This window comes from Curcuma longa, chromosome 11, assembly GCF_044706935.1.
Source record: "Curcuma longa cultivar G26 ecotype Majalengka, Jawa Barat chromosome 11, ITB_CL_G26_1.1, whole genome shotgun sequence".
Lineage (NCBI taxonomy): Eukaryota > Viridiplantae > Streptophyta > Magnoliopsida > Zingiberales > Zingiberaceae > Curcuma > Curcuma longa.
The window spans coordinates 27,527,425-27,541,050 of NC_133871.1; the positions used below are offsets into that span (position 1 = coordinate 27,527,425).

The following is a 13,626-nucleotide window of genomic DNA, read 5'->3' on the forward strand; positions in this document are numbered from 1 at the left end:
CATGTGTAATGAATATTTGTTCACTAGTTTTGCAAGAAATTAATGCAAGTAAAATTTTTAATTTTTTATAATTTTTGGGTTAATTTTTTTATTGTAAAAACTATCGCAGGTTGAAAATTATGTAATTGCACACTAAAAGCTAAAACTGTCGGGAAATTATTTTGCGGCAGTTTTAGCAAACCGCCGGGAAACCATTTTGCGGCAGTTTTAGCAAACCGCCGGGAATATATTTCAAACTGCTGGTAAATAAAACCGCCGGGAAATAAATTCGAACCGCCGCAAAAAAATAACCGCCGGGAAATCATTTCTAACCGCCGTTAAAAGAACCGCCGGGAAATTATCTCGAACCGCCGCAAAAACAACCGCCGAAAAATCATTTCTAACCGCCACTAAACAAACCGCCGGGAAATATTTCGAACCGCCGCAAAAACAACCGCCGGGAAATCTATTTTAGTGGCGTTATTTTATGAATTTGAACTTCATGAACAAGCTAACTTGTCTTCGAAGGAGAAAGGTATTGCTTTATTTGTAGAAAAGAAGGAGAAAAAGAAGAAGAAGGAGAAGGAGTCCTCATCCGAATCCGAGCAAGAGACATCTGATAGTGATGAGGAGATGTCTCCCAAGCAAGTGGCACATTATGTGAAAAAGATGATGGGAAAATCAAGAAGGTTCACACAAAGAAATGTGAAAAAGTTGTTCACTCCACCATCCCAAGGTAAAAGTCAAAGTTCTAATTTCAATCCTAACGTGACTTGTTTTGAGTGCAACAAAAAGGGGCATATCAAGCCAAATTGCCCAAAGCTAAAGAAGAAGGAGGAGTTCAAGAAGAAGGATAAGAAGAAGAAGGAAGTCATGGTGGCTCAAGCTTCGTGGGATTCCTCAAGTAGCGAGTCATCCGATGACGAGGAGGAATTGTGCCACATAACCCGACACATGGCTCTTATGGCAAGAGGAAGTGACAATGATACATCAAGTGAAGAAGAGCATTCAAGTGACGATGAATCCTCATCTAGCGAGGAAGAGGTAATGGACAAGGTAAAACAAAAATTTCTTTATCGCACTATTGCTTATCTTAAGAATGCACTAGTTAAGTCAAAGACAAAGGTCAAGGCACTAAAAGAAGCACTTAGGAACACAAGAAATATTTGTGATCATGTTGACCTAGGAGATGAAAATGAGAAACTGAAAAATGAGATTGTTGACTTGAGGAAATGCTTAGAAAAATTCACACTAGGATCAAAAAATCTTGATATGGTGCTAAACAGTCAAAGGGCAGTGTATAACAAGGCAGGAATAGGATATAAACCTAAGGAAGCTTCTTACATTTCTCTAGTTGGAAGGCAAGGGTCACTTAGTCAACAAACATCAAAGGGCAAATCTAGACTAGCTTGGGTTCCCAAGAAATACTTAGAAAACATTAGTGAATCTAGCTTTTGGGTACCTAAAAGTGATGTGTTTTATGTTGTCTAGGTGAGAGAAAAGAAGGACACAAACATGTGGATTATGGACAGCGGGTGTTCAAGCCACATGACGGGGGATGTAAGTAAATTTACAAAGTTAAAATACATGAAGAGAGGAAAGGTGTCTTTTGGAAATAGTGGGAAACTCAAAATTATAGGAAGAGGAACAATTGAGGTTTCACCCACAATTACCATTCACAAGGTGCTCTTAGTCAAAGGTATGGAGTTCAATTTGCTTAGTGTGAGTCAACTATGTGATTCAGGCTATCAAGTTGAGTTCCACTCCAATAAATGCTTGGTTAGGAAAATTGACTTGAAAAATATTATCCTAGAAGGGTATAGAAATCAAAATCTTTACTTTATGGATTTATCTTGTGCTACTAACCCTTCTGTTAAGTGTTTCATGTCAAAAGAAGAGGAAAGTTGGCTATGGCACAGAAGACTTGGACATACCAACATGAAGAACATAGCAAGAGTAGCAAAAATGGAGCTTGTGAAGGGACTACCAAAGATCAAGTTTGTCAAGGACAAAATGTGTGATGCATGCCAAGAGGGTAAGCAATTTAAATCATCACACAAAGGTAAAACTCTAACTAGTACTTCCTTACCACTAGAACTTTTGCATTTGGATTTATTTGATTGTCATAGTACACCTTCATTAAATGGTAACAAATATTGCTTGGTTATTGTAGATGATTACTCTAGGTTCACTTGGGTGTATTTCATGAAACATAAGGATGATACCCTAGAATTGTTTGTTGGGTTTAGTAAAAGGGTAGAGAACGAACGAACCTTGAAAATCAATAGGATTAGGAGTGATCATGGTGGAGAGTTTGAAAACTCAAACTTCTCTAAATTCTGTCTAGAAAATGGGTACAAGCATGAATTTTCATGCCCAAGGACTCCTCAACAAAATGGGATTGTTGAAAGGAGAAATAGAGCTTTGCAAGAAGCAGCTAGAACGATGCTAAATGCATACTCACTACCCACCTATCTATGGGCAGAAGCGGTTAACACCGCTTGCTACATACAAAATAGGGTAGTAGTTCATCGGTTCTTGGGTAAAACTCCATTTGAGCTATGGAGTGGAAAAATACCCAAAATTCACTACTTTAGAGTATTTGGATGCAAAGTCTATATCTTGAACACTAAGGATGATCTACGAAAATTCGAGGCAAAAGCGGATGAAGGAATCCTAGTTGGCTACTCATCCACTAGCAAGGGTTATAGGGTTTATAATAAAAGAACTCAAACAATTGAAGAGTCTTCAAATGTTGAGTTTGATGAATCAACCATCACCTACCCTAGAAAATCACCTATTGATGATGACATAAATGAAAGAACACAAGAAATTACAAACGAATTTAAGAACTTGCAATTAGAGAGCAACAATGTAGGGGGAGGAAAAGATGATGAGTCTTCACATGAAAATAATGAGAGTGAGGAGCCTACAAGACCTAGAAATCTTAGACATCATCAAAATCACCCCATCGATCAAATTGTAGGAGACATTGAACATTATAGTGAGAACTAGATCTCAAGTTAGAAATCAATCTAACAAAATTGCTTGAATTCACAAATTTAAAAAATACTTTACATCTCACAAGACCATAAGATGACTCTTGATGTGCATGGGCTTGATTGAACTAAGTGTGAGATGCTAGGACGATACTCATGTTTCACTTATGCTCTTTAGCATCTAGATGAAACATAATTTGTATCAATCTATTATATTTTAGACTAACTATGGGAAAGGCAAATGTCTAATTAATGGACATCTTGCTCATCGATCATAGTTGGACATTTTAAAGAATTCCCCACCATTTCAATGATTAACTAAGGATGGGAAGACAAGAGACCAAAATTGAAATCACAACAAATCCTAAACTTGATACTAAATGGATACATTTGTGCCAAAATTCCAAGTTCGTATCAAACCATGGAAACAAGGACATTTTTCACAAAATAATATTTTTCCCAAGTAGATAATATCAAAACAAACATGTCTGCAAAATTTCAGATTTTTCTGAATTTTGTGGAATTTTCTACGCATTTCTGAAGTTCGTATCAGAATATGCATGGGCTGATTTTCAGACCATCAGTCGACTGACACAGAACCATCAGTCGACTGGTGCAATTCGGCAAACAACATCAAAGACATCAGTCGACTGCCAGTCGACTGGTGCACTCGACTGATCTTTCTGTGAGTTTTCAGAAAAGCATCAGTCGACTGCCAGTCGACTGCTTCACTCGACTGATCTTTCTGTGAGTTTTCACAAAAAGCATCAGTCGACTGCCAGTCGACTGGTGCACTCGACTGATCTTTCTGAGAGTTTTTCAACAAAGGGCATCAGTCGACTGCTAATGGCTCAGTCGACTGATAACAGTCGACTGGCAACCCATCAGTCGACTGACGCCGCGATTTCTATATAAGCAATCATAAACGGCGGTCGACTGCTAACCCTAGGGTTGCGTCGTACCGGCCGTTCTTCGTCTCCCAAGCCTTCCTCCAGCCTTCTAGAGCCCTTAAACCTCCTTATTTCTCCTTCCTACAACCTTACTTCCTCTTTTCAAGACAAAACTAGGGTTTTTGAAGTCAAAATGGCAGAACAACCAAGTGGAAGAAGGTATACTTCTGAAAAATGACTTCTCCTTGATTCTTTTCGCATAAAATCTAATATTTGGTCTAACTTGCTCATGTTTTCATGTCCTTGCATCATATATTGCATCACATTTAGAGTTAAGCATGTAGTATCCAAACGCCCTAGGACTACAATTCCTCAACAAACTCAAGCACCTCAATATCCAGATCCTGCTCCTGAACCTAGATTTTATTCCCAGGGAGCCAAAAATCTATTTGAAACAACTGACTTTCATCTTATGGATGTTAGGTTTTTAAACAAATCTTTCTTTCAAACTTATGCACCTGGGTTGGTCGAACTCATCACGTACTATCAGTTGGATGCTCTTGTTTACTGCAAGTGCAATGTTAATCTTGACCTTTGCAAGGAATTCTTTGTAAACCTTCGTCCCATAGATGCCAATGCAAACAACTATAAAACCACTGTTGCAGGAAGATCATTTGATTTTAACCCTGAAGTCCTTACGATCTTTTCTACGTCTTCGTGAATCAACAAACCCTTTTGTATGCTTTCCTGATGTTCCAGGTCCTATCACTGGTACCTTCTCCCACATCACAATCAATCAAATCCATGAGCATTATTTTGGTATTCCAAGAAATCCTTTCATACGAATCTTTCAGGGAAGTGATATGTCTGCAATTCATTATACCTGGTATAGGATAGTCCTGGATTGCATTCTTCCACTAGTCACCCGAGGTCGGTCAAAAGTTAGAATTCCTCATCTCATCATGATGTATGCATTAGAACACCATCTAGACATCGACATTGCCCTTCATGTCTTTGCTGTCATTATTCATCACTCTGGTGTTTCAAAAGGCAAGTTGTACATGCCTTTTGGAAACATCATTACTCAACTCATTGCATCAAAAGGCATTGACACATCTCTAGGTACCATTCATCCTCTCTCCAAGGATTATGATCAGCTAGGAGCCAAACACCTAAAGCTAGCCAAGATTGAGCCTCATGGTGGAACTCTAGCATGGAAGCGTGACATTGAGCGAGGTGCTGCACAGCCTGCTGAGGCTCCGGCCCATGAGGAGGGTGCTGATGCACCTCCTAATCCTGGACTTGCCAGAGGATCACTCATCTTGAAGGGGTAATGGATGATATCGGCTGGATACCCGTATGAAGGAACGAATGGAGTCCAAACCTACCAAGATTCGGGACTATCATAAGGGTGTCCAAGGCTTTTATAGGAGGTGAGGCCACGTCAGGATTGGTCGGCTACTTTTCAGCGAGGTTGGAGCCTTATCAGCAGCAGCAGCAGATGTTCGAGATGATGAGCCAGATGCATATGTATTATCAGCCTCCTCCTCCACCTCCTCCAGCAGACGATGATGATGCTGCTTAGATTGGATGTTTTTGATTTGATGAAGTTTGTGAAAACCTAAAACTTGATGGGCCTATATTTTTGTAAACCTCTAAAACTTTGCTTGTGATTTTGATGGATACTTTGGATACTTTTGATTGATGATGGTTTTGAAAACCTTTTTATGATAATTTGAGTATTTGTGCGATTAAACTTTGCTTGATATGGATTACTTTTGGCTGTAAAACTCTTTATTATTACCTATCTTTTAGTGAATGTTATGTGTTCTTGCGATATTGATTGATTGATTTTTGAAATAATGGTTATGACAAATTAAGGTTTTCATGAATCTAGGGGGAGTGTATTGTTTTAAAGTTATCCATATTGATTTTAGGGGGAGGATTTCAACTTTAAGAGCTAATCATGGATTTTAGGGGGAGAATGAAAATGGTTTAAGAAATATTGCATGGTTTTAGGGGGAGCTTATATTTTAAGTGGATTGTAAAAACCAATTTATGTAGGGGGAGCATATTGGATTAAAATTATTCTATAAGATAAAGGAAAATTAAAGAAATTCTTTGAAATTATCAAGATATAAATATCCCATACCAATTCTATTATAACATCAAATATCTTAGATCCATTAAAGAGAGAAACAAATTACTCACTTGAAATGTTGATACTTAACTTAAACTCAAAGTTTCACACTTTTGATACATAGTATCAAAACGACCTTCTGGTGATGATAAAATTTTGAAACTATTTTTCTCTCACAAATAATAGTCCAAGAAATTACATTGTCAAATTTCAGAATTTTTGGACGAAAATTGAATTAGTTTTGAATTTCTAAAGTTGGGCTGAAAAATCAGAATTCAGCCATCAGTCGACTGAGACAGATACCAGTCGACTGATAATTCTGTAACTTTGTGAGTTTGATCTGTTTTCTTGAAAATTGACCACAACTTGACATCAAATGCTCTATATATGCTCTAAAATTGGTCTACTAGTAATAAGGGTTGGTGCAAACAACATTTCAATACCCAAATGTATTTTGATACTTATGCATGGTAATTGAAAATTCTAATTTCTTGGCACATAGTATCAAAATAATATTTTAGAATTGAACATATGGTGAAACAATTTTTCACATTTACTTATGGATCATAAAAATCACATGGTCAAATCACATATTTTTCTGAATTAATATGAATTTGTTATGGTTTTTCGAAGTTGGCACTGATAATCAGTTTATCAGGCATCAGTCGACTGGTGCTAATGACAGTCGACTGATCTCTCTGTTTCCTGAATTATGCTGATTTTTTAATGAATATCTGATTCCATGTTGCAATATTTATTATACTCCTTGTTCACTGATGTGCTTGTGTGGTTCATTTCATGGTTTTAATGCGTGAACAAAGGAGACGTATGGATTCAGGGGGAGAAATCTTAGCATTTGCCATAATTCATTTCTCTTGAAACGATTGAATTCTTATCCATTACTTGCTCTGATATTCCCTATTTCTTTTTGCTGTATGTCAAAAAGGGGGAGAATGAAATGGAAAGTTAGGCTTTAATGCTTTAATGATCATTTATTCATGCTAAATGTTTATGCTCACTTGATTAACCTTGATTATGCATGGTGATATTATACATGTTGTATTTAAAGACCTAACTTAAATGATTTTTGCCAAACATCAAAAAGGGGGAGATTGTTGGTGCAATCGTGCCCCAAGTGATTGGATTTTAATGTTTGGCTAAATCAGTTAAGTTAGGCAATGTGGTGTTATCTAACATGTGTGTTTGAGTTCACAGGAAAGTCCAGGAATGGAGTCTTGGCAATTGGTGAAGTCCCGGAGGCGCGGCCTCTTGGCAAGGTGAAGTCCCGGAGGCGCGGCCTCTTGGCAATTGGTGAAGTCCCGGAGGCGCGGCCTCTTGGCAAGGATGAAGTCCCGGAGGCGCGGCCTCTTGGCAAGGATGTCTTAGCACGATGAAGTCGAGGGAAATGTCTCAAGCTAGTGCAAGGAAGAGCACGAGGCTTGTGGAAGACGTTTGAAGGCTTGCATCAAGGCTAAGGAGTGAAGAGAAGCTGAAAAGGGAAGTTTTCAGCTATGGCAGTCGACTGGCCCTGCCAGCAGTCGACTGGGGTTGATCCGGAGCACACACAGACAAGCACAGAAAAATCAGTCGAGTTGACAGTCGACTGGAGCAGTCGACTGGCCATGGAGCAGTCGACTGATATACTGCCGTTGGGGTGACAACTGGCGAATTAAATGCATATTTAATTCCCGTTGAAGCCCATCAGTCGACTGGCCTTAGGAGCAGTCGACTGGGGCACTGAAATTCATAAAAAGAGCGGTCAACGTCGCAGAGAAAAAGAATTCATTCTTTCATCTTCTTTACTGTTCTCTGACATCTGAAAAAGCTCTTTTCTTCCTCTCTTACTTCATAAAAGATCTTGTACGAGGAAGACATCGATTGTGAGGGTTTCTCCGCCTTCGAAGTGTGATTCGAAAAGGAGAGTTTTTCTCATAGTGGAATCGTCGGGCTGTGTGTGTGGATCCTTGGATTAGTCACCTCGTTGAGGTGGATACCAAGTAAATCGAACGGGTTAGCGTTTGGTTCTTTGCAATCTATTCTTTATCTTTTTGCTTCCGCTAACAAATTTGCAGAGAAAGTCAAAAATCGCTATTCACCCCCCTCTAGCGAACGCACCGATCCTAACAAACATCAATTGGATTTGATTTTTGTAGGACTCGAGTTGAACCAATATGGAACTCAAATTGAGATCAAGTTAAATTGAGCCAAGTTTGACCAAATTGATGGATCCAACCTCATGAATCAAGACCCAAGTTTGATTTGGACTGAACCCATGTGAATTTGACTCGAACCGAAGTCGAATTGGAGCTGAACCAGATTGAATTGGAGCTGAACCGGCGCTAAACCACAATAAAACCCAGCTCAAACAGTACTGAACCGGCTGATTTCAAATCCCAGTTATAACTAGAAGTTTCACTGTAGCACCGGTGTCGCGGTCACTGTAGCATTTTCTTCTTCGTGAGTTTCCGCCCCTGTTTCTGATCTCGTGCAGCCAGAACTTCACATTTTTCCCTTCCAATTGATTTCCGGATCTCTAAGAAAGATTACTAGCTAAGTTCAATCACAATTTCAAAGGAAGATCGGTTGTTGAGGGTTTCTTCAGCTCATCTGTTTCCGCCGCGTATTCTAAAATTAGAGCAGTGTAACGGTTAGAAAAATTCGTTATTCATGTTAGAAATCGAATTAAGCTATCTGTGTTAGAAAAAATCGGTTAATTCGGTTAAAAACCAAATTAACCGATATTTAATCGGTTCGGTTTATTCAGTTATTATCGAAAAATTCAGTCGGTTCGGTTTCGTCAAAAAAATCTAGTTTATTCGATTTTCGATTTATTCAATTCAGTTTGATTCAATTTTAACCGAATACTCACCCCTAATAACCCTTATTCATGATCCTGGAGAGTTCTTATCGTTGCTTCCGTGCAGTAGATACTTAAATTCTTACATTCCGTTTTCGCTTCTTTCGTTCTTCTTTTCCATTTCTTCATAATTATTGCAGATAATGACAACAACCCGTTTTCTCCACTGAAACTGATGCGCCAATTTCCCATTGGGCCATTGATCCTTATAGTTCTCCAACTTGTTTAGAAATAATCGCTTGCACATAAATCTTTCAGAAACCATGTCGACATCGTCATTATGCCGCCAATCTGATGGGGCGGTAGTTCGACGGTCTGTTTCCTCATCTGACGATCACTTTTCGTCGCCTCCGAATTGTCCGCAAAAGTCGCAATCCTAAGTTGCCTTTCTTCATAACTGACCCTGGAGCTACCAGTAAGGCAGTAGCTGCTGCTATGTACTGCGACCACCCTTACTTTCCGGCTGCCGCGGCGGCCGCTGCCACCGCTCTCTTCGTTGCTCTCCACCTCCTTTTCAGCTTCAGGAGACGATCGTTGCGCCTCCCCTTGCCGCCTGGCCCCCGAGGTGTCCCCATCCTCGGTGCCCTCCACCTGATCGGTGCCCACGCGCACGTCAGCCTCGCCCGCCTTGCCGCCAAACACGGCCCTGTTATGTTCCTCCGCTTGGGCTCCCACGGCTGCGTCGTTGCTTCAGACTCCGCCGCCGCAGGCAGTTTCCTCAAGGCCCTCGACCTTCAGTTTGCCAACCGCCCCGACATCATCAGCGCCCGAGACATCAGCTACAACCGCCAGAACCTCGTCATGGCCGACTACACGCCCACTTGGAAGCTCCTCCGTCGCGCCTGCACTCTCCACTTCCTCGGAGGCAAGGCCCTCGCCGAATGGGGCCATGTCCGCCACCGCGAGATCGCCCTCATGGTTCGGTCCCTGAGCGCCCAGGCTGGTCCCGTGGCGCTTCCGGACGTGCTGGTGTGCGCGCTGGCCAACGTTATCGGCGTGGTCGTGATGAGCAAACGAGTGTTCGACTCGCAGGGCGAGGAGTCAAACCGGTTCAAGGAGATGGTGCTGGCGGTGGCCACCGGCGGGGGGCAGTTCAACTTGGGAGATTTCTTCCCGTCGATCGCGTGGATGGACCTGCAGGGAATACAGGGAAAGATGAAGCGGGCGCAGGTGGCGTTCGACGAGATACTAACGAAGTTACTGGCAGAGCACGAGGCGAGGAAGGAGGAACGGGAGCGCGAGGGGCGGCCAGACTTCCTCGACAAGATCATGAACGGCACCAAGGACGGCGAGGCCCTCACAGATGCCAACATCAGGTCGCTCATCATCGTAAGTTGAAATAATCATTCTCTCTCCCTCTGTTTAAATTTTTAAGTTTTACAGTTTTACTTTTCCAGTTCGATAGAAATTTTTTCACAATTATTCTTGATTTAATATGAGTCAATTTTTCACTCTGTAAGATAAAACAGATCAAATTAATTGAGGTATAATAAAACAAGGATATCCATCAACAGCGAGAAAGATTGAAATATAATCTAGTATGGACTTATTAGCTCCTCATAACTGCAGGGAGACAGTGACTCTTCGGATCTTGATTACCTACTCAAGTGTATCCAAAGTAGAAAGGCTTCTTTTATTCTTACATCTTATCGGAAGATAATGATCAATCAATCTTAGAACACGACCTAATTGGTCATTCAGCAACCCAAAGCAGTCTAGATCTATCGATATAGGTTAACCATGTCAGTTTATCAATGGGGCAAGTGGTCTGGTTAATCCAATCTAAATGGGTGGATGGGCAGGCTAACCAGTCCAATTTTGGGAGGTGACGTCTATGATAGTCCATTTGTTTAATATATATAAGTTAATGGGTGACAATGCAGGGCTTAGGATAAAAGTAGAAGTGTAATCAAGGAGGTAGTAATGGTCTAAATACATTTTTGTTTCCCTTTATTGGTGAAATTATCTAAATAGATGCCACGTGTACTACTGCAGGACCTGTTCGTCGCCGGCACCGACACCACGGCCATCGTAGTCGAATGGGCGATCGCCGAGATGCTGAAGAACCCGTCCATCCTGAAGCGCGCGCAGGAGGAGGCCGACGCCGCCATCGGCCACGGTCGCCTGCTGCGGGAGTCCGACCTCCCCAACCTCCCCTTTCTTCACGCCATCTGCAAGGAGGCGCTGCGCCTGCACCCGCCCACGCCGCTCGCCCTCCCCCACTTCTCCTACGAGCCCTGCGAGGTCAACGGCTTCCATGTCCCCGCCAACACCCGTCTCCTCGTCAACATCTGGGCCATCGGCCGCGACCCTCGGGTGTGGCCCGACCCGCTCCGGTTCGACCCGGATAGGTTCATGGGCCAGCGGGCAGCCAAGTACGACCCGCTGGGGAGCGACTTCGAGTTAATCCCGTTCGGCGCAGGCCGGAGGGTTTGCACCGGCAAAGCAGCGGCCATGTTGCTGCTGCAGTACATGCTTGGAGTGCTGGTCCACGCATTTGATTGGAGGCTTCCGGAGGGGGAGAAGCTCGACATGGAGGAGAAGTACGGACTGACGACGCCCAAGCTGGTGCCGCTCAAGGCATTGTTGACTCCACGGTTGTCTCCGACGGCCTACGACGCCGCCTGATGTACTTTGTGCTCCTCTCCGACGGTTGTGCATTTGATTTAGAGCGCAGTCCTTGATAGAATGCCCAGGATGCTTACAATAATAGCAGATCGATTGATTTGACGGACAATCTCTTATATTATGACTATGGGATCCACACCGAAAGCACTTTCTATCCGTAATATCCTTATTTTGGTTTCGTCAGAACTCACTCGAAGGTCCTGAATATGGTCGTTTACCCTTAGATTGTCTTGAAGAATCCCCAGTCTCTGATTCCTGAGCTTGCCTCTTCTGAGAGTTCCGATCCTTCGACTTCTCTGTGTCTTTTTCCCGAGCCACCTGTCACTGGGTCATCTCAATAGCGAGAGCTCGATCCAATGCCTCTCTGTAGGTGGTGACGGTGCAACTGGACACCGCTAACCGAATAGATGCAGCCAGTCCCTGAATAAACTGATGCATCCGACTACGGTCATGCGCTACCATCTGTGGGCAGAACTCCAAAAGTTTCGAGAACTTTGTATAGTATTTGTTAATCGAACGATCACCCTGCTTAAGGTTCTGAAATTTCTGACGTTGTGTCATACAGAATGCTTCTGAAAAGCATTCCCCCTCGAAAGCCTCTCGGAACGCTGACCACGATGAGCTCCGATCTCCGAGTACTGTCCTTTGAGTCTTCCACCACGTGACAGCCTGATCACGCAGGTGAAATACAGCTAACTCAACTTGTTCCGCCTCAGTGCAAGTGATATACGTGAAAGTATCAATCACGTTCTCTAACCAAGAACGTGCAAGCCATGGGTCAGATCCCCCATGGAACATAGTCATCCGGTCCTTTACTGATTTTGCTAACGCTAGAATCCGGCTCCTATCCCCCGTCCTACTAACCGTAGGCGATATCAGGTCCGTCGACGGTATTTCCGGAACTTGAGAACTTCGCCTTACAGTTGGGGAGTTACGAGTCTGCTCTCGATTATCCCGATCATCTTCGGAACTCTCCGTCTCTACGAATCTAGCGGGGCGTCTCCGTGGTCGACCACGTGCTTGATTTTGTTCATAAACCATAACAAAATTAAATATCACCTGATGGACATAACTACTATAAGTTTCTAGAAATGAATTAGATATACAAAATGACTTTACTTACAATTGCTTAGAGAATTCTTATCGTTGTCTGTTCATCTCACAACTCGGATCGAATACCAAAACTCGACAAAATCGATACGACAACAAGTTCAAAAGAAACCACGACGAATTTGAAAATAAACTAAACCTAAACCCTAAACTACTGTGATGAAAAATTCTAAACCTAAACACTTAACCTAATAAATCTACAATGAAATGCTAACTTCTGAAGCCTACAAATACGCAATAAATCCAATGATAAATCTCACAGACGCTGGAAAATGAACACAAATGCAACGATAAATCCAACCTAAAGTCACGAACGCAACGAAAAGTCAAAGTAAATGCACCTAGGCTTGGACCCGTGGGTTATGGGTCCCCCACGCTTCCGCTACACTACTCTTGATACCGCTAAATTGGTATTGGATAAGCTACCATGCAACGAAAATCTGAAAACTATACATGGACCATAATACACTTCGGCATGCACTGGCTGTGGCGGCCATAGTGCGACAGGAATGGCAAAACATGGGGACGACAGACACAAAAAGGAGGGAAGAGCACCTTAGGGTTCTTGCCTCGATGCTTCTCCTCCTTTGAGCGCTCGCGGAGGGCGAAGGGTTGGTTGCTCGGCCGAGTTGCTCTGGGGGTTGGGACTACCGCAGCTGTGGGCTTCGCGTGAGGCAGACGGAAGGAGGTGGCGGCGGTTTGTGGCAATAGGGGCAGCGACGTGGGTTGGGTGAGAACGAAGAGGAGAAGCGGCGCGGAGGGGAAAAGAGATTAAAGGTTTAGTTATAACAATGAACTACAGCGAATCGGGGTTAGGATAGGGTTAATCGGCGCAATTAAACTAGGTTTACAGGGCTAAACCAACTTAAAAACCTAGGTTTTAGTATGACGATTGAACTGATTACTGTAGCAACCAGGTTCAATCTTGGTTCACTTGGTTTACTAACCAAACGACCTCCGATTTGACTCAAACAATTTTGTTGGATTCGTCTTCGCAAGATGAATCTTTTCATCTATTTTATT

At 42.5% G+C, this 13,626-nt stretch overlaps 1 protein-coding gene across 1 annotated transcript; it reads left to right on the forward strand.

Annotated features, from left to right (window-relative positions):
- Positions 1-9,184: 9,184 nt before the first annotated feature.
- Positions 9,185-11,624, forward strand: LOC141839542 (flavonoid 3',5'-hydroxylase 1-like). Its single transcript, XM_074727317.1, has 2 exons — positions 9,185-10,194; positions 10,861-11,624. Exons 1-2 carry the CDS (start codon positions 9,301-9,303, stop codon positions 11,491-11,493), a joined length of 1,527 nt encoding a protein of 508 aa, XP_074583418.1. The 5' UTR covers positions 9,185-9,300; the 3' UTR covers positions 11,494-11,624.
- Positions 11,625-13,626: the final 2,002 nt, after the last annotated feature.

What these genes read in the sequence shown, in the direction of transcription:
- LOC141839542 (XM_074727317.1), top strand. Translation starts at nt 9,301, where the DNA reads ATGTACTGCGACCACCCTTACTTTCCGGCTGCCGCGGCGGCCGCTGCC. An exon ending in ACATCAGGTCGCTCATCATC is followed by an intron (nt 10,195 to 10,860) that starts GTAAGTTGAAAT and finishes GTACTACTGCAG; the next exon opens with GACCTGTTCGTCGCCGGCAC.